Source organism: Mchenga conophoros, linkage group LG18 (assembly GCF_057382185.1).
Source record: "Mchenga conophoros isolate Kocher_MC1m ecotype Shallow Benthic linkage group LG18, M_conophoros_male_GT1.1, whole genome shotgun sequence".
In the NCBI taxonomy this organism is placed as follows: domain Eukaryota; kingdom Metazoa; phylum Chordata; class Actinopteri; order Cichliformes; family Cichlidae; genus Mchenga; species Mchenga conophoros.
The window spans coordinates 17,881,250-17,903,765 of record NC_140543.1 but is presented as its reverse complement, the minus strand read 5'-3'; the positions used below and the strand labels follow the sequence as shown (position 1 = coordinate 17,903,765).

The following is a 22,516-nucleotide window of genomic DNA, read 5'->3' as shown; positions in this document are numbered from 1 at the left end:
CTTCATGGTGGCTCTGAAGAGCTTTAAGCTCAGCACCATATCTTCAGTATATTGTGCAATAAAGACGTGTGTGAAAGGTGTGTGAATATATATAACCACAATCCCAAGAATGTATTATCTGGCTAAGAGTGGTCAGTCACAGCTACACAGCTATGTGTAGCATGTCTGGAAACCTCCTCTGACTTGACCAGTCATTCTGCCAAACACAACACAGAGCTCACTTTTGGCTTCTGGGTGGAGGCATGTCTAAGATTGCTTCTTACAGACAAGACAGAGAAGTGTTGAGGCACATTAGTTATTGGTTTGTTTTTTTGGGTTTTTTTTTTAAATATTATTACTATTATTAATATTGTGTTTTATTTTTAATATTTGATCAACTGGAATTCCTCAATTTACTGAGGTCAGATTTAAGTTTCTTTTTCCCCCCAATGTATTTCAAATGTTTTGTAAAATTATAACAAGTGTTGCTGATTATGTTATTTCTGGATACTGATAGACATTGATCCTGAATATGAGATCTTAGAAGTTTATCATTTAAACTTATGAACTGTGAATTTTCGCAGTGGTGTATTTTTACTGATACAGTTCAATAAACATTTTCTCCATTATAGATATAAACAATTAGATAAAGATGAAGAACAGTTAAATGGGTCATTTAAAAGACATTTAACTGGAAATAAAGAAAGCACATTCAGAATTTACAATAGAGAAATTATTAGAGAATTATTTGAATAGCGAAAACTTGCTGAAAACTTAAAATGCTTGTTCCCACAGTCTTGCAAAACCACAGCCACAACTTGCATGCCTGGGGGCATACAGGTCCTCCCGACTTTTCAGAGGAATTCACACTTTCAAACAAACAGCTCCACAAGACTATATGATTAACTTCACCGAGGTTCTTTTACTTTGACATAAAGCTACTTACAAACATCCTGGCACAGATACCTTTCACCCTGAACTCTTACAAAACAATTAAAAAATAATTAGAAATAAAGAGGGATAGAGAAGCTAAAAAAAACTGTGTGGTTCACCTTTTAAGTCCCAATTTTATTTTATTTTATTTTTTTTTATAATTAGGTTCTGACTTTTTTTTTTAAACCTATCGACACAATGTGCTTTCCTGGTGACGGACTGTCTAATCGGCACGTAAACGCACACAGGAACGTAATCCGAAAACTCGTCTAGAAAGGCAAAATGTTCATTAAAAATGTTTTTAAATCTACACACCACACCACAGCTGGTTAAAAAGAAAAAATTAACCATTAAAAATGAAAACGTCAAAAGGTCAACGCCTTGTTTTGGTCACGTGATCAAAGGTCCAACGTTTAGCGGGAACCAACATGGCGAACGAGAAGACAGCTGCAGCACCAGACTCGGTGCAATGTCCCGTTTGTTTTAAAGACTTCACGTCCGCCACAATCAACGGACATCTGGATATATGTCTGCTGAAAGGCGTTACCGACAGCAGCCCGTCCACAGCAGACGAGAGCGGACCTCCCGTAAAGAAATCCCGCACTGGTCCCGAGGCTATCATCAAACCTGCAGCCAGCTCCTCCTCCGTGGCCAGCGCGCAGTCACCGGGGATGTTTTCGCTGTTTCAGAGCAACAGGGGGAAACCTCCGGTCCAGACTGAACGGAACGGTTTGTTTGTCGGTAAACAAAGTCCTGGCAGTGCTGCCAGCAAGGGGGTGAAACGTTTACTGAACGAGGAGGCGGATCTTGGAGCGGCAGGTACAGAGACTTTGAGGAGTCAGCAGCCCGCGCCTGCATCCAGCGGGCAGGGCTTGAAAACGGCGAAACGTCTGTCACCGCGGACGTTGCTTGCAGTAGACAAACCTCTGGCGGAGGTGCTGAGACCAGAAACACTGGAGGAATACTTTGGGCAAAATAAAGTTGTAGGAGAGCAAAGTCTCTTCCGGCCACTTCTTGACTCCCAGGAAATACCGTCGCTGATCCTCTGGGGACCCCCGGGATGCGGAAAGGTGTGGAGGTGACCCAGTATGATGCTGCATCTCTCCCCAGCTTTGCTTAGTATTTTCCTGCTGTTTGATATGTGATGGTTAAAACACCTTATTGCCACTGATTCAGCTCCCCTCACTTTATTTGTGGGGGACAAATTAAAGGAAAAACCTGTATCCTTCACCCCTAAGATGATAACCGGGCGGTATTATTGGGTCAATTCCAAAGGTCACTATAAATCAATGCAAAGTATTTCGGCATGATCACGTTTTATGTCTTATTGTAAAGGAGGCGATGAGTTTCAAAATTAAGTGAATCACGTGCTGTGCTGTTTTGTCCTTGTCCTATGCCACGCTCTCCAAACACCAACCGAGTTTTCCTTTAATTTGTCATTAATGATATGCAGATGATGACAATAAGTCATCATCTGCTCTCGGCAACTAGTACTCAGAATTGAAGATGCTTGAACCGACTGAGTTCTAATTTCTAAAAAAAAAAAAAAGAAAATCAGGGATATTGAACAAAAACTTGTACTTTAAAAAATGTCATTATATAAAATTATCAAATGTTAATGTACAGTATAACCATATAAATATTTAACACTCTACCTCATCCATATAGTGCTTTAAAGGTGTTTTTTTAAATATAACTTATAAAGTTTCATCTATTCAGTGATTCTTAAAGCTCTACTCTGATTGTTCACACAAAAAATATTTTAATTTAAGAAGCTTTTATCAGTTTTCTTTTAGTAATATGGCAATTTTCTGTTGAATTAATAATCCACAAATTGCTGAAATTATTGTGGGTAAGAGAAAAAAAATGATTGTGATTAATTATTCGAGTGCAAATTTCTTATATTCTAATAATTACAGTCTCAGTTTTGGCATGAAACTTGGGGCTTGTCCATTTTGCACCTTTTTTCTTGTATGTTTTTAAATAATTATTGTCTAGATTAATGCTGAATATCCAATACAGTGGATTTAAGTGAATTTTCAGCTGTGGTACTCTTTGTTGTATTCAAGTAGAACTGTCGTGTTGAAAGAGTGAATGATGGCATCTGTGGCTGCTCGGTTGGTGGTACAGCTTGTTAATGACTCCTTAGGCATGTTGAGCTGCCAGCGTGGCTCATTGAGCAGTCACTAGCCATTCCCAGACTTTGTCGGCATGCTTTTCTGACACTTTATCTCTTCTTTGACCCTCCTGTCGACTGCTTTGCCGCAGTCAGGTTTCCTCATTGAATAGACGAGTCACAAAATCAGCTCATTTAACTTGATTACACATCACAGAAACTTCTCGATGAAAGCTGCATTACATGTTCTGCCTGTGAGTTTACGTTAAATTACTCTCCATGTGGCTCGCTGTATTTCAGACCACTCTAGCCCACATCATTGCCAGCACCAGTAAGAAGAAGGGGACGGCTCGCTTTGTAACTCTGTCCGCCACCAGTACATCCACCAATGAGGTCAGAGAAGTGATAAAGCAAGCGCAAAACGAGCTCCGACTGTGCAAGAGGAAGACCATCCTGTTCATCGATGAAATTCACCGCTTCAATAAATCCCAACAGGTGTGGAGGTATTTTAGAGCAGAAAGTTGTACTCTGCTTGTTGCAAACTTTTTTTTATGTTCTTCCCCCTGCTAATAAGATTGTATATCAGCACGAGTGTATATGTATGTATAAACAGCTTACGGGACCATCTTTATCCCTTCAAAAACAGCACGAGTTCTCCAGCTCATGTCTTTGATCTATTGGAAACATACATTTTTGGGGTTTTGACTGATAATAATAAGTAGAAACGATTTATTTACATTTTGTCTCCTAATTCATTGGTAACTAAATGGTTCATGTTTATGTTTTACAGAAATCTTAAATGGTTCTATCAATCAATATAATCCATTGTCCTTTATTTGCAGTAGTTTATTCAGAGGTCTGCTTCACTACTGGTACCAAATATTGCCAAAAGTATTCACTTGTCTGCCTTCAGATGCATATGAACTTGAGTAGCATCCTATTCTTAATCTATAGGGTTTAACATGATAACGACTCAGCCTTGCAGCTTTCACAAATGTTTGTAGAAGCAGTCTGCATGCCTATGTGCTTGAATTTATAGACTTGTGGCCATGGAAGGGATTAGAACACATGAATTCAATGCTTTGGATGGGTGACATCCAATTACTACTTTTGGCACTATACTGTATTTATTCTGAAAACTGAAGCTTTAAATTCTAGCATCCTGTGAAATCCTGTATTATGTGTAACAGTAATATAACAGCCATGTCTAATAGAAACAAGGATTGGTCCAGATCCTTATTGAATGCCCAGTAAAATTAGTCTCACTTGAATCTGTATGTGTTTGCGTCTGTAGGACACCTTCCTTCCACATGTGGAGTGTGGCACAGTCACTTTGATTGGAGCGACCACTGAGAATCCATCCTTCCAGGTGAATGCTGCCCTACTGAGCAGGTGCAAGGTGCTGGTTCTGGAGAAGCTGTCTGTGGAGGCGATGGGCTCGATCCTGAACAGAGCTGTGGCCACACTTGGGATCAGAATCCAGGGACAAGATTCGACAAACCCCAAATATGAAGACCAAACAGATGGACACAGGTAGGTTCCCACAAGCTTCTCGACTGTAGTGTCACACGTGACCAAAAACCTCACTATCTTTGTAATCCTCACATAGTGGGTATCGGAAGATGGAGCCACAGCAATAGTCTCAGCTTTGGTTTTGTTTGATAGTTTGACAGATGAGGTTCAGCACGAGCTATAATCACCTGTTAGCTGCCAGCCGATGATTGCATATAATCTACTATCTGTTTAAGGTAGATTACACAAATCCATCGTTTTAGTTAATTATTTTTTTATGGGGGAAAATAAAAAACAACATTTTGACAAAACTGATGAAATCATTTTGCTGCCAGTCAGAGTGACTTATATCAAGATGTTTTTGAGATGAGTGCTGGTTAAAACGGAAGAGCATAAGACTGAGAATATTCATGATGAAAGGCATTTAAGCATTTATCTGTTTTTTATTTTTTCAATTTTATTCCATATTAAACAGTAGAGGCACTGATACAGTGTATATTTTTAATGTTTTTAGACCAAAGATTTACATTCAGCAAAAAGCCCTGGACACCATGGCCTACCTTTGTGATGGCGACGCAAGAGTCGGACTCAATAGTCTCCAGCTGGCTGTTCAGGCTCAGATGTCCAAAACAAACCTCTTAGCACCCGACGATTCTCCTCAAGAGATACTAGTGACAGAAGAGCATGTCAAAGAAGGTCTCCAAAGGTCCCACATTCTCTATGATAAAGCTGGTAAGCGCAGATGTACTCACATTGTCATTTTAGCATCGACGCTCCTTTCTTTTAAGTTCCTTTTATCAAAGCTGGTCTTTTGGGTGTCACTATGTGCAACTAGGCCTGAATAAATATTCCAGCTCATAACACTGTGACCCATGCTTGCATCATCCTCACCCTCTGTTTTCAATTGTATTTCCAATACTCTTACATGGAATCCTGTTTATGTGGAAAATGTTTTTGCAGGTGGGACCAAGAGGCAGAAATTACCGGCCTCTTGCCTCTAATTTCTTATTGAAACTGTTAATTTTTTACGTCTGTTTTGCTGGAAAACGTCACCAGAGGTCCTGGGATAACGGTTGTTTCAATAAAAGAAGAGGCTTTGTCTTTAAGGATGTGGGCAGCACTAGGCAGCACAAATCGCTCCATACTTTACAAATCCACATTTTTTAAATTCCTCTCGGCAGCGTCATTTATAGCACTCGTCATGAGTACTTTCATGCTTTGAGCTTAACAGCTCTATCATATTACGCCCCAGTGTCTTTGATCACCGTTATATAACGGGGACAAACCTTATTTCTTGCGTTTCTTCGCCCCTGCTAGGTATTTAAGTGTGCTGTGTGTTTCTTGTGAGTGCAGTGCAGGTATTTTAGCTGAGCGTCAGAGCAGCGTGTGCTATTCGTTCATACCAGATTCATAAAACGAAGCGCTTTGAGACTTTTTTTTTTTATTGCATTCATAGCTAACTGATATTTTAATGTTTTTGCTCATTACAATAACTTATAAGGCCCGCGTTTACCTATAATCAGTGCTTTTTTTTTAGTCTGCTGTAGTTTTAGCTGTTCTTATCACCTTTGCTCATCATGCACAGAACTCCTCAGACTCATTAGTCCTCCACACTGTCCTGTTACACAACACGCAGCTGTCCCAAAAGATGGAGATTTACTGTTCCCTGCTTCACTGGGAGATGAAGCCATCATTCAGCTTGACTAATGACTTTAATGGAGACGGTATTCATCTATTTTTGCCTGATCAGTCTTTGTTTTTTTAGATAAGGTCGTTTTTTTCAGTATGTAATGTCCTTCAATCTCTTGGTTTGAAAATTGCTGATGGAATGCCACCTGAAGAAAAATCTTCTTATCTGTTTGAAACATTTCGTGTGTGTGTGCGTGTGTGCGCGTGTGTGCGCGTGTGCGCGTGTGTGTGTGTGTGTGTGTGTGTGTGTGTGTGTGTGTGTGTGTGTGTGTGTGTTACTTAAAGGTGAAGAGCATTACAACTGCATATCAGCGTTACATAAGTCTATGAGAGGCTCCCATGAGAATGCGTCTCTATACTGGCTGGGCCGTATGCTTGAGGGTGGCGAGGATCCGCTCTACGTGGCTCGCAGATTGGTCCGCTTTGCCAGTGAAGATGTGGGTAGGTGAATTTAATTATTGCATTATCTCACCTCTATATATATATATATATATATATATATATTTATATATTTTAGAATTTTCCAGCTGCAATCGTCCGGTGTGTATTGACCTTTTTTTTTTTTCCCCTGGCACAAAGGGTTAATAAATAGCAAGAAAATCAAAATACACACAGAAAAAAAAAGATACGGGCACTGCTATCAGCCCAATAATTTTTTTAAACATTATCAGTTCATCCCTAAGTTAAAGGCTTCTTACACTTTTTTCCAGTTTTTCTTCTCTACAATCCTAACCACATTTGGCTTTATTATGTCAGTAGAGCCATTTATACTTTTTTATTGTACAATTTTAAGACAAAATAAGGCAATTTTGAATTTGGTGGCAACAATATGTCTCAGAAAAGTTGGGACATGGCAACAAAAGGCTGGAAAAGTAAGAGGTACTACAAAGAAACAGCTGGAGGAACATGTTGCAACTAATTAGTGTAATTGGCAATATTACAGCAACAAGATTAGATATAAAAAAGCATCTTAGAGAAGCAGAGAGTTTCTCAGAAGTAAAGCGCAGAGGTTCAGCAATCTGCCAAAAACTGCATCTACAAATTGTTAAAAAAATGAACTAATTTTCCTCAATGTAACAAAGACTTTAAATATCTCATCATCTATAGTACATAACATTATCAAAAGATTGATGATTAAAGAAATCTCTGTGCATAATGGAGAAGGCTGAAAATCAACATCAGATTCCCGTGATGCTGCATTAAAACCGGGCACGCCGTTGTCATGGAAACCACAGCACGAGCTCAGGAACACTTCTATAAATCGCTGTCTGCGAAAATAGTTCAGAAACTACTGACTGGACTGAAATGCCAGAGAGAGAGAGGAAGCTTGACAAAGTAGTCATAATGTTTTTTTAAAAAGTGCTTCTTATTCTGCAGCGTTGCATCCTTCTTGTCTTTCAGGTATGGCAGATCCCGCCGCTCTTACTCAGGCTGTTTCTGCCTTCCAAGCCTGTCATTTCATTGGGATGCCTGAATGTGAGGTAAGCTCAGTGGACCAATCAGTGACTGGAAGTCTCCTGTCTTGTCAACCCTAAAGTTGTCTTCACCTCAGTTTTCTTCCTTTTGTTTCATCTGCTGATCAACAGGTGATCCTCGCTCAGTGTGTGGTCTATCTGGCACGAGCACCCAAGTCTGTTTCGATCTACAAGGCCTATGATAATGTGAAGACCTGTTTGAGAAGCCACAAAGGTCCCCTGCCTCCCGTCCCCTTGCACCTCCGCAATGCCCCAACCAGGCTTATGAAACAGCTGGGATACTCGAAAGGCTACAAATACAACCCAGCCTTCAGCGACCCCGTAGAGCAGGAGTACTTACCTGAGGAGCTGCAAGGAATCAACTTCTTCACCTGGAAGCCCTCAGACTCATGAGTACTTTTGTAAAAACACAAAAGTAAACACAGCAAATTTATTTTCTCCACATAAGTTATATCCACTCAGCTCTGCTTCACTGCATATTATTCTGTAGTTGTCCAGCTACCCTGCTGTACTGACACACTGAACCACAGTTTGAAAACCACTGCTGTCATGTTCTTTAAAACTGAGGCTGCTACAAGGACCAGTTAAGGCTTATTATATAAGCTGTGTATTTACGCTGGCAGTTAAGATTTTTTGTTTGTGTCACAAACTTGTTAATTACAAAGGTTAGAAAAAAATAATAAAAAACTGCACTCATTCTATAAACGGTCATTTCTCATGTTATAGTTTTTACATTTGCTTTGTAGTTATACAAATAGATCAATGACACAGTAACTAAATACACCCAACTCACCTTTGTATTTTCATAATGCTAATTCAGACTTTTTAAAACTGTCCATGTTTGGATTTATCTTTGTAAAACATGTATATATTGTTTAAAATGAATAAATGCATTTCCTTATCTGTTCAATCCTGCATGTTTCTTATAATGTGTAGATGCTTAAAGGAAATGCAAGTCAGACATAATACAAACATTTTATTATACACTTTAATGTTCAGTTTCTTCACATGTTATGAAGTCTAAATCAGTTTTGGGCCGTTGTCTGCAAAGAAACATCACCAGAGTTTGTACCTGTCTCGGAGAGAATTTTCTTTACAGGGCAGTGAAACAGATTCCTGTCATCGACTTCCTGATTTGTTCTTTTTCACATATGAAATATGAATATGAAATATTCCAGATAAAACAAAATTTAATGTCAGATAAAGATAACCCAGGTAAATACAGAATGCAGTTTTTAAATAATTTAAGGGAATAAAGCTATACAACCCTACCTGGCCCTGTGTGAAAAGGTAAATGGCCCACTTAAATTATGAATTAACTTAGAAAACAGAGTTCAATTTCACTAACCACACACTGACCTGATTACTGCCAGGCCTGTTGAATCAAAAAGATTACTTTAACAGAACCTGTATAACAAAGTGAAGTATGCTTAAAGATCATGCCACGATCTAAAGAAACTCGAGAACAAATGAGAAACTGTTAAGTTTCCAGATTGATACAAGTGGATGACATCTATCTGTCTGTAAAGGTTACGTCACATCTAAGGCTTTGGGACTCCAGAGAGTAGACAGCCTACCAAAATTACTCCCAAGAATACATCAGCACCTCATCCAGATCACAAATGAACGCAGGACAACATCTAAAAAACAGCAGGCTTCACTTGCCTCAGTTAAGGTCAGAGTTCATGATTCAATAATAAGAAAGAGGCCAGGCAAAAATGGCATCCATGGGGGAGTTCAAAGGTTAAAACCACTACTGGCCTCCAGAGTCACCCTGAACCGTAACACATACACTGAACAGTTTATTTTGCAAAAATATAACAAAGTTCTGTTGTTGTTTTTCACATGGCATGCTGACTTGCTTTCACCTCCTGCACAGACCATTGTTGTCTTTACTGAACCACCCCACCAGTCACTTTAACTGCAGACGCTGTGATCCACCACCTGCTGTGGTGTAGCAGGGGGCTAAAGATCACAACACCAATCAAATCGAATGCATAATAACTGAGTATTTAGAATTTAACAAAGATGTGCCACACTTGACAATAGCAGTGGGTCTTACTGTAGAGACGACCCCACCCTGTGATGTAGCAGGGCTGGTTGTGGGTGAGAGTAGCATCAGGCAAGCCAGCTGAACCTCATCCCTGATAGTGGTTCTCTTCTCCAGTTTTAGTAGGGCAATGTCATTCCTGTGAACAAGGATGAGGAAAAAAATAGACTGTGTCATTGTTTTCCTACAAGTTAAAGAGTAGAAAGCAACACCATATCCACACGACACACAGTTCCATTTGGGGTGTATGAATTTTTCAATGATAATGAACTATTCAGGTCCCTCCTCTTTGTTCATGTCATGCTCAGCAAGAACCACCCTGTATGTGTAGAAACTGGAATTGAAACGAAAAAGGCTTTCAGTTCATCTTCATGACACTTTTTTTTAGTATTCAAAACAGCTGCTTATATGTGATCTGGCCACGAAAACACCAAGAACAAATTCGCTCTCGTGTGATGCAGTGTGCTGCTGTCAAGACCCAGTTAGGTGCAATTATTGTCCCTCCACAAGTGGGTTAGAAGGACCGCAAAGAAACCTGAAAGTAAAGGAAAACTTTGATTGATTTGGATCAGAAATCACATTCACAAGGCTCAGATCCTTCAGTGTTAGCAGCAAGATGCTCTATATGTTTTATCAGTCTGCTGTTGCAAGAACCGTCTTCTTTGCTGTAGCATGCTGGAGTCCAGGCATCAAGGCAAAGGACACAAACAGACTGTACAAACTCATCTGGAAGGCAGAGTCTGTTTTTGGCATGAAGCTCGCCACCCTGGAGGAGGTGAACAGTGACAGAATGCTGGCAAGACTGCTGGCAATCATGGACAATGACTCCCACGCCTCCATAACACACTGGACAATCTGAAGAGCAGTTTCAGTAATGGGTTCCTTCAACTTTGCTATCTGAGGGAACGTTACAGGAGGTTGTTCCTTCCTGTTGCTATCAGACTCTTTAATTTATCCCCGTGGGTCACTTTTGTGCACCACAACATATATTTTCACACATACTTGTCCTATTATATTTATATGTATATTTATATTTATACCTATATCTCTATATTTATCTATATGTCTTAATGTTTATTTATTAATATCGCCGTTTCTACACTCATTTTGTATGAGTGCTTGATGTTTGTTGTATATCTGCTGCTATGACAACTCAATTTCCCTCTGGGATTAATAAAGTTTTTCTGATTCTTATTCTGATCTGCTCATGTTTTTACGAGGCACTCTAAAAGATGCAGTTATACTCCCTGCCACAAGAGGGCGTTTCATGAAAACAGCTTGTAGAGGAGCCGAAGAAGAAACTTTAATTTAAAGATGGCGCTACCCGGTGTTTTACTCGTGCGTTTGAGAGCGCTATGCAACATTGGCAAATGCGTTCACAGTGGCTGTAAAACGGCGTCTGACTTGAGTAAAGAAATGCGGTGGTATGGGACCAAATCTCCAAGCTTTCAGATGAATGCGACATCTTATTTCCAGAGTAAACGAGGTGAGTGAAGATGCCGGTTAGCTAACGGGTGACAGCTCGCCAGCAGCGGCGCTAAAAACTCAAGGGCACGTCATTTAAAAGGTTTTGGTTTGTGCTTGTATTTCGCAGTCTTGCTTCTTTTATCTCATATTTGGACTCCCATGTATCCACTGCCGACAGTCACCTTTTACAATTTTTATTATATTTACTATTTAGTCGATAGCAGACGCCACCTCCTGAAGGAGTTTCCAGATCCTAAAAGCCTCCTGCACAACACCATCTCACGGTCACTGGGAGTCAGCGACCTCTCTCAGCTCATCCAGTACAGTTGCATGGAACATGCTGGTGTTAAGGTCAGCGCTAAAGTCAGAGCGAGACAGCATTATTGCTTTCACTGTACATGTGACAAAATCCGTTGATGGTGTTAAGCTTTGTGTTGTGGCTCCTCTGTAGAAGGCCACTGTCACGCTGCAGTGGCCCTGCAAGATAGAAGAGGAGGGTTACGGCTCAAAGAAGAGCGAGGCAGAGCAATTTGCAGCAGCTGCCGCTTGTCAGAAGCTCAGAGTAAGCTGAAAACCAGCATGTGAGTTTGCAGTATATGATATGTCTCTTTCTCCCCTCTCACCGTTCTTTGATTGTGTTTGTTTACAGGAAATGGGTGTGATAGGGCCAAACAACCAGCTCCCCAGGAGGAGAGCTGGCCGAGGGAGAGGAGGGCTGCATACACCTCTTCATGATAATGAGGATAATTCCTGGACAGGTGATATCTACAGAGGCAGAGCAAATGACCGGGCACCTGCTAAAGAGGATGACTCCAATGTGTCAGAAGCTCTTTCCTTGTTTCCACAACCTAAATCTCTGTTGAATAGGGTTATCCAGGTGGCCACATCGTCCAACAATATCTGGGTTTGTAGTTCACTTTGTTTTGGGCGGTAACAATCTATCCTCTTTAAACTCAATGTGCATTGTAAGCTACCATGTGACTTATTACTGCAGGAGCTACTGCAGTTCAGAACAACAGGAGGGAAGCTAAAGACGTGTGAACTGACTCTGCTCTGGCCCGAGGAGATGACATTCACAGCCAAAGCAGGCAGCCGGGCGGCAGCAGAGGCGAGAGCTGCTGCACTTGCCTGCATGAAGCTAAAGGTGAGTATTTGTCGAGAACTACTGTATCTTAACAAGTCAAGATTGTACTTAATATATGCATCTCACCTGCTGGTTACAGGAATTGGAGCTGCTGGATAAGGACAACAACCCACTGACACATGCCAAGTATCATCGAGAAAAGGTGAGGGAGGCTGGAGAGAGGGAGAGGCGCCCACTTCCATTGGAGATTCCAAAATATCTGGAGCAAAGCGTGAGAGAGTACCTCACCCAGGTGAGTCTTGGTACAAGGAGGATTAGTGGTGTTTGACTGAGTTTTGACAAAAATGTAAGTTTCTGAGTTTGCGCATTTTTCTAACAGTACCCAGTGACAACAGAGGTACAGAAACTATGGGAAGAGGAAGAGGCAAAAGAACAGCAGACAATAAACCGGAATGATGAGGAAGAGGAGGATTTTATAACAGATGCCATCACAGGCAGGCCGTACAGGCCTCTTTCTGAATCTGAGGCTCAGCAGCTCAGCATCCACCTGCAGGAGAGATGGAACAGAGCGAACCCCGAACTGAGCCTCGAGCTCCCGGTCGACGCCCACCGTCAGCGTGTGATCTCAGCTGTGCAGGCCTCCAGGGTAGTTGTGATTGCTGGAGAAACAGGATGTGGCAAGACAACTCGGGTCCCTCGTTTTCTGCTGGAGGATCGCGTGAGAGGGGGCAGCGGGGCTGAGTGCAACATCTTGGTAACCCAGCCTCGCCGGATCAGTGCTGTGTCGGTGGCCCACCGTGTTGCTCAGGAGATGGGTCCAGCTCTGAAACAGTCTGTAGGATATCAGGTTAGGACAGCTGCATAGATTATACAATATCTTAGTTGAACACAAAACGATTTGTTTTGATTTCTCTAATAAGAGAAATGTATTTGCACAACTTCAAAACTTCGTCTTGTGCTTTTAAAACTTTTTATTCAGTAAACGTATTTGAAATTCCTCTCGGCAAAGCTGTTTTAGGGCTCACACAACAAAGTGCTCTAACTTTAATTTCAGTCATCACCGGGACATAAAATTATGTCATAGGTGTTTTTGTTATTTTTGATTTTATGAAGCTATCTAGATTACAGTAAAATGTTTGATCTGCCTGCACCTCTCTCTAGAAAACTTGAGCGTTGCAGCTCATGCAATGACTACAGATTTATATTAAAGTTCTAATTTTTGAGGGCCTTCCTCATATCTATTGTTTTTAACTATTTTCTGACATAAAGAGTAAAAAGTAGAATAAAATAAACTGGCAGTTTTCTCATTCTACCACATTGGTTTTGTAACTGAACCCTTGAATTGTGGCTGGTAGCATCGCAAGGATATGAAGGGTTGAGTAATCTTTTCCATAGTAATGCATAATATTTGTATTATCTTTCTCCTGTAGGTGAGACTCGAGAGCCGACTCCCAGAGCACAGTGGAGGAGCGTTGCTCTTCCTCACAGTGGGTGTCCTGCTGAGGAAGCTGCAGTCAAACCCAACCCTGAAGGGAATCAGCCACGTGGTGGTTGACGAGGTCCACGAGAGAGACATAAACACAGACCTGCTGCTGGCTCTGCTGCGCACAAGCCTGAATGAGAACCCTGACCTGAGGGTCGTTCTCATGAGTGCCACTGGGGACAACCAGAGGCTGGCACAGTACTTTGGCGGCTGCCCGATCGTAAAGGTGCCAGGGTTCATGCACCCAGTACGAGACAAGTACCTGGAAGATGTACTAAAAGAGATGGGGCGTCGGTCTCAGGTCCCAGAAAGGGCGAAGACGGACAAAGAGGTGGAACTCACATCTGCCACATTTTTTTTTTCACACATTTTCTTTTTCTTTTTTTTCCAAACTGATGAGTTGCTCTGCGTCTTCTTCTTGTTTAGAACGATGCCACACCGGATCTCGATTTAGTCGCTGATGTCATCGAACACATTGACAGATGTGGAGAACCAGGTGCCTATTTTACCAAGCTGTTAATTCACTTTAAATAATAGTGTTTGAAATTTTGGGCAGAGTCATATTTTACAACAACTCCTCTCCCCTCGTTCTTCAGGTGCAGTGCTGTGTTTCCTCCCGGGATGGCAGGACATAAAGGCTGTTCAAGAGAAGCTCGAGGAAAAACCGCGCTTCTCCTCTGGCTCCCAGATGATCCTGCCCTGTAAGTAAGGCGATGGATTTCCAGAGGCCAAAAAGGAGGCCTCTGGAAAAAGGTTCCCCACCTATAACCAGTTTATAATTGGTTCTGCTTTTCTTTTAGTGCACTCAAGTTTATCAGTGGCTGACCAGCAGGCTGTGTTCCAGCGCCCCCAAGTGGGACAAAGAAAGATTGTCCTGGCCACAAACATTGCTGAGACCTCAGTTACAATAGATGACATTGTTCACGTGGTGGATGCAGGAACTCACAAAGAACAGAATTATGACCCAAGGACTAAGGTTAGTATTGACATTTGATTTTATTCCAGGAAAATGTCAGCAAAAGTAATCTCATTTATTTATTTCGCCCCAGGTGTCCTGTCTGGATACAGTTTGGATTTCCCGTTCAAATGTTACACAAAGAAAAGGGAGAGCAGGCCGGTGTCAGCCGGGACAGTCCTACCACCTTTTCTCAAGAAAACAGCTGGAATCCATGCCTCCCTTTCCCATCCCTGAGATCCTGCGCATCCCACTTGAGAGTTTAGTAGTGCAGGCTAAAATCCACAGTCCAAACTCAAAGGTACAGGAATAATTTTTTCCCTGTTCTTTCTTGTATCTGTATTTACATTTTTCTTCTATTTTATATTTATTAATGGCTTATCATTTTTGGTGCTTGTAGGCTGTAGATTTCTTATCCCAAGTATTGGACAGCCCAGAGCCAGAGTCTGTGAGAGACGCTGTCCGTAATCTACAAGATATAGGTAAGCGCGTCTTTACTCGTCTTTACTCGTCTTTACTCGTCTTTGCTCGTCTTTGCTCGTCTTTACTCGTCTTTGCTCGTCTTTACTCGTCTTTACTTGTCTTTACTCGTCATTTTGATGCACTTTTGTTTTGCAGGAGTCCTGGACAGGACCGAAACACTGACTCCATTAGGGGATCGTGTCGCCTGCATGTCATGTGACCCACGGCTGGGCAAAATATTAGTCCTGAGTAGCATGTTTAGATGTGTTATGCCTATGTTGTCTGTAGCTGCCTGTCTCACTAGAGACCCTTTCCACAACAGCTTGCAGAACAGAGCACTAGTCAACAAGGTGAGATGTCTTCACCATAATAAATTTTGCCATATTTTTGTTTGCTAAGCTGTTACTGAGTCGTCTGCTTTGTTTGTTCAGGCCAAAGAGGCTCTGAGTGGCTCAAGCTACAGTGACTATCTGGTGGTCAGTAGAGCTGTTCTGGGCTGGAGGAAAGTTCAGCACGACGGCAACCGAGAGGACAGGGATGACTTTCTGGAGAGACACACCCTGTCCAAGGCCAGCCTTCGTTTTATAAACGGTCAGTCTTTTACACCCTGTCTCAGTCCACTTTTGGAAGTTAAAAATCCCTGCCCTCTTGTTTTTTGCTAAATTCAAATATTTCTGTCATCTGATCCTATTGCAGGTCTTATATCGCAGTTCAGTGATAATCTGCATGACGCCGGGCTTGTTTCTCATCCCAGTGACTGCCAGCGTTACACCTCTCTCTACAATGAGCACAGCAACCAGGATGAGCTGCTTAAAGCTGTGCTGCTGGCTGGGCTGTATCCCAACCTCATTCAGGTACATGGCAGCTACCCAGACTGACTTTCATTGCCTATATCCTGCTATAATCCCCCCCAGGGACTCATAATTAACTCATAACAGTGATGTAACGGTTCTATAAATCTACTTGAGCTTTTCTAGGTTAAAGCTGTATAGGTGTTTGTGTTGAATCTGACATTGCATTGCATTTAAATTAGACCTGGTTTGTTTTGTTCTTTTGTTTTTAGGTGAAGAAAGGTGTTGTGACTAAAGGAGGACGCTTTCGTCCCAACAGCATTTCTTTGCGAACACTCAGTGGGCCAGTGCTGCTTCACCGCTCCTCAGTGAACCGGTCAGAGCATGCCCTAAATATTGAGTTGCATCACAAACAGACTTGATGTGCATGTAAAGTTTGTTTTCATTTTATATTGTAGTGGGAAAGAAGACCTCCCTAGTCGGTGGTTGACATTCTTCAGTGCCATCAAGTCCAACGGGAATGTTTTCATCAGAGACTCTTCTACAGTCCATCCACTCGCTCTGTTGCTGCTTACAGACTGCGATATCACAGAGATGGGTAAGATGTTTTCTGCTCTCCCTAAAGAATGCATTTGTAGCACAGGTTGGAGGATGGTAATCTGACTGAAGTCCGTTGTTTGTGCACGTCTCTGATCAGCTGAAAATCTTGTTGGTTTAGATGTGTTCAAGTGCTGACTAATGCTTTTGGAATGTTATGGAGTGCTACAGTAAAAATGAAATTATTTCAACTGTGCAAGTCTGTCTACATGTTTGTAGTTTGCATTTTAGACAAGCACCAAAAATGAAATCATCCCTCTGCATTAGCAGACTTGAATACTACTCTTCTTTTTCTTGTGACCAGTGCATGGCGACAAAATAGAAGTATCATTTTCTGGACGATCTCTGGTGCGCTGTGAGCTGCAGGTTGAGACGTGGGAGCTGCTCTGGGAGCTACGCACTTCCATTCAGACCATGCTGCACCGAAACCTCAACAGCCCCAGTAACACAAACGCTTCTCAAGATGGAAAGCTCATCTCTTTACTAGTACAGCTGCTGAACAATACAGATTCAAACCCTCTTGTTCACAGCAGTGACAGTGAGGTGGATTGATAAGACTGAGGGTTTTCTACATGTCTGCTGGCTCAGACAGATTAAGTGGCTAATGATTTGCTGTTTTGACATCACTTTTTTTCTTTTCTTTTTTTCTTTTTTTTTTTTTCCCCCCCCTATTTTAGTGCTGGATTCCATTGTGAAAGCACGGAATTTATCAGGAACTCTTTAAAGAACACACTACTATTTTTTTTTTTTTTTTTTTTTTTTTTTTTTATTTAATTTTTAATGATTGCTGATGTAAGGCCTCATTTGAATTTGGAACTTGTAATAGATGGTTAGTTGCTTTCTGAAAAGCTGAAGCTGTATCTTACTCTAATGGGTAGTGACAAAAGATGGCTGACCAAAGATTGTATGCAATAAATGTCATATTTATTAAAATCAACATCGCTGTTTCAAAAATTGGTTTGATTTTCTATATAGAGTTATGGGATTACAGAAAAAAGAGACTCCAATGGGAACTTTGTCTTTAAGAAAAATCCTTCATAAATGTCATGTGGAAGCTGCTCAGGCGTCTCAGTAATTCCTCCATGACGTCCTGAGGGACCGCGATGCAAAATCTGCAGAGACAAAAAAAAAAAAAAGACTTTGAGACTTGGACCATGAAATGAATCCATCTGCAGTCTAAACACAGACTTCTTTTAACAATAGAAATTATTTTTTGTTTTATACCAAAAATAAAATTGCTTTATATAATATCTATAATTTCCTAATGATGTACTTTGAAGAGTGCCCGACTTGTGTTGTACCTGATGTGGTAGGTGCCCTCCTTTTGTCCGTACTCCCAACCAGGACCGGTAAACACTCCACCTTCTTCTAGCAGTCTCGTACAGTAGAATGTGTCTGGCTGCAGTCCTAATTCCTGAAATATCCAAGGAAAACAACAAACACATTTCAGGAAAATGAACCAGGAGAAAGTTCAAAGGGCTTCAACACAGATTATGTACTACATCCTCTTGCATTTCTGCTGTAACCTTGGCTTTCTGAATAGCTTTTGGTGTGAGGTGCAGTCTGGGGAACGCAAACAATCCTCCTTCAATGGGTGGGCAGCTGAATCCCGGTAGGCTGTTGACAACCTCGTGGACTTTCTTCACGCTATGAACCAGCACAGTCCTGATCTGCTCAATTTCCTGCAGAAGACATCAGCTTGTAGAAAATGGCAAATTCTTTATCAAAAACAGCTACAGCGCTACATGTAGTTGGTCATCCTCAGCTAAACAAGAGTACAGTTCTCAGGTCCAACCTGTTTATAGAGCAGGTACGAGGGGTCTCCTGGCTTTGGAGGGTCCGTCATCAGATCCAGGGCAATCTGACCTAAAACTGGTGCACAATCTTTGGAGAACAGTGTGTGGATGTATTTCATGACAGCAGGATCCAGATTTACCAGCTCGACATATCCAGCACGGAGACCACACCTAATGAAAGAGACTTGCATGTAGAAACAACAAAAATGTAGCTGTTCTGGAGCTTTGCTTCTCATGATCACTCTCAGTGGATGACCAGTTTATCACTGAATTTCATTGTTTTGTTTTTTTCATTTCACACTATTCCTACCAACCCTCTGCACGCCCTTCTTTACGACATCCTATGAAGATTTCTTCTTTACTTCTTGCCTGCCAGCTCAAGGGGACTGGTACATCAAAGCTCAGGTTGAGCAGGTTGGAGACATAGTTTGAGACCAAGATGGTTTGGACATGTGCAGAGGAAGGATAGTGGATATACTGGACACACAACCTTCCTTTTCACTCTTGCCATGAAATGCATCCCTATCCTCTCCACCCTGCTTGCACTCTTAAAAATATCACTGCTACACCTGTGATACTTTTAAGTTCCGCATTTTAGCTTGTATAAGAAGTGTTTAAACTTACAATGAGACTCTGGTCAATGATCTCTTTGTTCATACCAGTCTAAAGAAAATGTCCAAAGCTATTTTAGCACACTTGGCACTAATTTGCATGAATTTCAAAAAGACATTTCTACAATTAACACCGAAAATATATGTTAAACACAAAAGTGTAATTGTCACGATGCAAGTTGTGCAATGCAATCAACTTTGGAAGATTTTACCTGACAGCCATAAAAGACTGACAGACAACATGGGCACCCAAGTTTGTGAATGTGATAACTCGAGAACAAACTGATGTAGGAGTTTTAAATTACATCATAGGTGTATCTACTAGAAGGCTGCGAGGTGCCACTAACTGCCGCCAGTATCAGGGTAACCATTGCACTGGTTAGCATATTAACTTGGCTGCAAGGAGGTTCAGGGGTCAAACCTGCTGACCAGCTGGAGTCTCTCCCTGTGCATATGTGGGATTTGTCCAGGTTATCTGGCAACCTTTCAGAGTCCAAAGATTGCATGTTAGGTTAATTGGTGACTTTAAGTGTGAATGTGTTTATAAATGACTGTCTCTCTGTGCTGGTCCAATAACAGCCTGCCAGCCTGACTAGGGTGTATCTCACGCAGTGACGCTAAGGTACCCAAAAATCTCCTCAGAACTTGTTTTTTTTTTTCACTAGTATATCCAGTGTTCAGATTTCTCTTCTGAAAAAAGCATAAACTGTAGAGAGTAGCTTATGTCACATTTGTGTTTTTCAAGATAAGATTTCTTAAAACTCAACAATACAGAGAAATAATATTTGTAATGCAGTTAACAAACTTGAGAAGTTTGGTGTATAAGTTTTTAAAAATCCTGATCATCTTTGTAGTTGTGCAAATAATGCACAATAGCACTTATAAGTATCAGTGAGCAAACTAACGTCTTCATCTTTTTGATCTTGTAGTGAGATTGCTTATTTGACTGCTTTATTTCTTTAAATTTCAGTTAAATTTTTGCCTCAAGCTTTGTGAGAATCATCCATTACAAACCAGATACATATCTGGACTGAACACATACTCTCCCGAGAAGCCTTTGGACACTGAGTGAAAGGACGCCAGCTCCACTGTGCCTGAGAAAGGAGGCCCCATCTCGCTCACAGCCCTTTTGTAGGAGACAAACTCACAGTTTTCCCCATAAACACAGTCCTGATAGAGCTGCAATGCAACATGTAAACATCCATAAGTTCCTTTATACAGATGCATTTGGTTTTTAAAATATGCTTGCATGGATGATAATAGCTTCTCCACCTCATCAACCAGAAGAAAGAGCCTCTTTTCCCAAGCAAACCGGATCACCTCTAGCACTGATTTTTGACTCTGAACATAACCTACAGGCAGTGTGGCATAAAAACAAGTAAGGGTATAATATTCATCCTGTAACACAAAGAACAAACACTTACAGTAGATGATCCCCACACTGGCTGGAATAAATACCTGCTGGATTTCCAGGGTTGATGACGTACAGAGCCACAGGATTACAGACTCCCTTTGCAGATTCGTGCGCTCGCTGCAGCTCTTCCACCTGCAGCGCCCATCCCTGCTCCTCACTCAGGTAATAAGGGACGGCGACTGCACCCAACTGCGTTATGGACAACACGGTTTTGTTGTGGCATGGCACTGGAATCAACACACCTGTTCTTGGTGAAGCCTCACGGTTCACTAAGACACTGAGAATGTTCTAGAAAGCACAGAAAAGAGAGATTGTGATGATCCATTAGAAAGCACATACACATGGCCTTATGGCCTCTGACAGTGAACTCATCTCTGTGCTTGTCCTGGTAGACCTTAGTGCAGCGTTCAATACTGTTGACCATAATATCCTATTAGAGCGATTAGAACATGCTGTAGGTATTACAGGTACTGCACTGCAGTGTTTTGTATCATATCTATCTAATAGACTCCAATTTGTGCATGTAAATGGAGAGTCCTCTTCACACACTGAGGTTAATTATGGAGTTCCACAGGGTTCAGTGCTAGGACCAATTCTGTTTACATTATACACGCTTCCCTTAGGCAGCATCATTAGAAGACATAGCATACATTTTCACTGCTATGCAGATGACACCCAGCTCTATCTGTCCATGAAGCCAGATAACACACACCAATTAGTTAAACTGCAGGAATGTCTTAAAGACATAAAGACCTGGATGGCCGCTAACTTTCTGCTTCTTAATTCAGATAAAACTGAGGTTATTGTACTCGGCCCTGAAAAGCTTAGAAATATGGTATCTAACCAGATTCTTACTCTGGATGGCATTACCTTGGCCTCCAGTAACGCTGTGAGGAACCTTGGAGTCATTTTTGACCAAGATATGTCCTTCAACGCACATATTAAACAAATATGTAAGACTGCGTTCTTCCATTTGCGCAACATCTCTAAAATTAGAAATATCCTGTCTCAGAGTGACGCTGAAAAACTAGTTCATGCATTTAGTACTTCCAGGCTGGACTACTGTAATTCATTATTATCAGGAAGTCCAAAAAACTCACTGAAAAGCCTTCAGTTAATCCAAAATGCTGCAGCAAGAGTCCTGACAGGGACTAGAAAGAGAGAGCATATTTCTCTTGTTTTGGCTTCCCTTCATTGGCTTCCTGTTAAATCCAGAATTGAATTCAAAATCCTGCTCCTCACATACAGTAATCAGGCCCCATCTTATCTTAATGACCTTGTAGCACCATATCACCCTATTAGAGCACTTCGCTCTCACTCTGCAGGCCTACTTGCTGTTCCTAGAGTATTTAAAAGTAGAATGGGAGGGAGAGCCTTCAGTTTTCAGGCCCCTCTTCTGTGGAACCAGCTTCCAGTTTGGATTCGGGAGACAGACACTATCTCTACTTTTAAGATTAGGCTTAAAACTTTCCTTTTTGCTAAAGCATATAGTTAGGGCTGGACCAGGTGACCCTGAATCCTCCCTTAGTTATGCTGCAATAGACGTAGGCTGCTGGGAGATTCCCATGATGCATTGAGTTTTTCCTTTCCATTCACCTTTCTCGCTCACTATGTATTAACAGACCTCTCTGCATTGAATCATATCTGTTATTAACCTCTGTCTCTCTTCCACAGCATGTCTTTTATCCTGTCTTCCTTCTCTCACCCCAACCGGTCGCAGCAGATGGCCGCCCCTCCCTGAGCCTGGTTCTGCCGGAGGTTTCTTCCTGTTAAAAGGGAGTTTTTCCTTCCCACTGTTGCCAAAGTGCTTGCTCATAGGGGGTCATATGATTGTTGGGTTTTTCTCTGTATCTATGAAGCGCCTTGAGGCAACTTATGTTGTGATTTGGCGCTATATAAATAAAATTGAATTGAATTGAATTGAACATGTATGCAGGATGTCGGTAATCATGGAGTTACCGAGATTGACCACTGTGAGCCAGGGCTGATGTAAATGTTCTCGGGGTGAGATGGAATTCCTCCGTCTCGTCTCTTTATGAATTCAGAGATGCTGTGGATGATTTCTGGTATGCCAGGTGCAGCAGAATATGAACCTGAAGAGA

The 22,516-nt window shown here is 41.5% G+C and overlaps 3 protein-coding genes and 1 pseudogene across 3 annotated transcripts; 2 read left to right on the top strand and 2 right to left on the bottom strand.

Moving 5' to 3' along the window:
- Positions 1 to 1,287: 1,287 nt before the first annotated feature.
- wrnip1 (WRN helicase interacting protein 1) lies at positions 1,288 to 8,614 on the top strand. The gene is made up of 7 exons (XM_085253757.1): positions 1,288 to 1,982; positions 3,329 to 3,523; positions 4,323 to 4,561; positions 5,055 to 5,272; positions 6,515 to 6,670; positions 7,631 to 7,710; positions 7,816 to 8,614. The coding sequence occupies exons 1-7, from the start codon at positions 1,341 to 1,343 to the stop codon at positions 8,095 to 8,097; spliced, it is 1,812 nt and encodes a 603-aa protein (XP_085109883.1). The 5' UTR covers positions 1,288 to 1,340; the 3' UTR covers positions 8,098 to 8,614.
- Positions 8,615 to 9,457: 843 nt separating this feature from the next.
- Positions 9,458 to 10,262, bottom strand: LOC146553548 (chymotrypsin-like elastase family member 3B; annotated as a pseudogene).
- Positions 10,263 to 11,047: 785 nt separating this feature from the next.
- dhx30 (DEAH (Asp-Glu-Ala-His) box helicase 30) lies at positions 11,048 to 17,604 on the top strand. The gene is made up of 19 exons (XM_085253296.1): positions 11,048 to 11,240; positions 11,436 to 11,572; positions 11,673 to 11,783; positions 11,871 to 12,125; positions 12,216 to 12,365; positions 12,445 to 12,597; positions 12,685 to 13,152; positions 13,736 to 14,119; positions 14,215 to 14,284; positions 14,385 to 14,489; positions 14,589 to 14,764; positions 14,838 to 15,044; positions 15,144 to 15,225; positions 15,362 to 15,555; positions 15,637 to 15,796; positions 15,902 to 16,059; positions 16,269 to 16,372; positions 16,455 to 16,594; positions 16,898 to 17,604. The coding sequence occupies exons 1-19, from the start codon at positions 11,069 to 11,071 to the stop codon at positions 17,143 to 17,145; spliced, it is 3,474 nt and encodes a 1,157-aa protein (XP_085109422.1). The 5' UTR covers positions 11,048 to 11,068; the 3' UTR covers positions 17,146 to 17,604.
- LOC146553546 (alanine aminotransferase 1-like) lies at positions 17,332 to 22,516 on the bottom strand. The gene is made up of 7 exons (XM_085253303.1): positions 22,374 to 22,516; positions 20,459 to 20,702; positions 20,043 to 20,352; positions 18,389 to 18,560; positions 18,120 to 18,275; positions 17,895 to 18,007; positions 17,332 to 17,705 (listed from the first exon to the last, which is right to left on the bottom strand). The coding sequence occupies exons 3-7, from the start codon at positions 20,249 to 20,251 to the stop codon at positions 17,615 to 17,617; spliced, it is 741 nt and encodes a 246-aa protein (XP_085109429.1). The 5' UTR covers positions 20,252 to 20,352; positions 20,459 to 20,702; positions 22,374 to 22,516; the 3' UTR covers positions 17,332 to 17,614.

Bases quoted from the DNA above. Each gene is read 5' to 3' on its own strand.
- LOC146553546 (XM_085253303.1), bottom strand. From the start codon at position 20,251: ATGCAAGCATATTTTAAAAACCAAATGCATCTGTATAAAGGAACTTAT. The intron at 18,561-20,042 runs GTATGTGTTCAG...CTCTTTCATTAG, and splicing joins TCCAAAGGCTTCTCGGGAGA to GTGTGGTCTCCGTGCTGGAT. The intron at 18,008-18,119 runs GTTACAGCAGAA...TGGATATTTCAG, and splicing joins AAGCTATTCAGAAAGCCAAG to GAATTAGGACTGCAGCCAGA.
- wrnip1 (XM_085253757.1), top strand. From the start codon at position 1,341: ATGGCGAACGAGAAGACAGCTGCAGCACCAGACTCGGTGCAATGTCCC. The intron at 3,524-4,322 runs GTGTGGAGGTAT...TTGCGTCTGTAG, and splicing joins GCTTCAATAAATCCCAACAG to GACACCTTCCTTCCACATGT. The intron at 6,671-7,630 runs GTAGGTGAATTT...CTTGTCTTTCAG, and splicing joins CTTTGCCAGTGAAGATGTGG to GTATGGCAGATCCCGCCGCT.
- dhx30 (XM_085253296.1), top strand. From the start codon at position 11,069: ATGGCGCTACCCGGTGTTTTACTCGTGCGTTTGAGAGCGCTATGCAAC. The intron at 12,598-12,684 runs GTGAGTCTTGGT...TTTTTCTAACAG, and splicing joins TGAGAGAGTACCTCACCCAG to TACCCAGTGACAACAGAGGT. The intron at 14,765-14,837 runs GTTAGTATTGAC...ATTTCGCCCCAG, and splicing joins ATTATGACCCAAGGACTAAG to GTGTCCTGTCTGGATACAGT.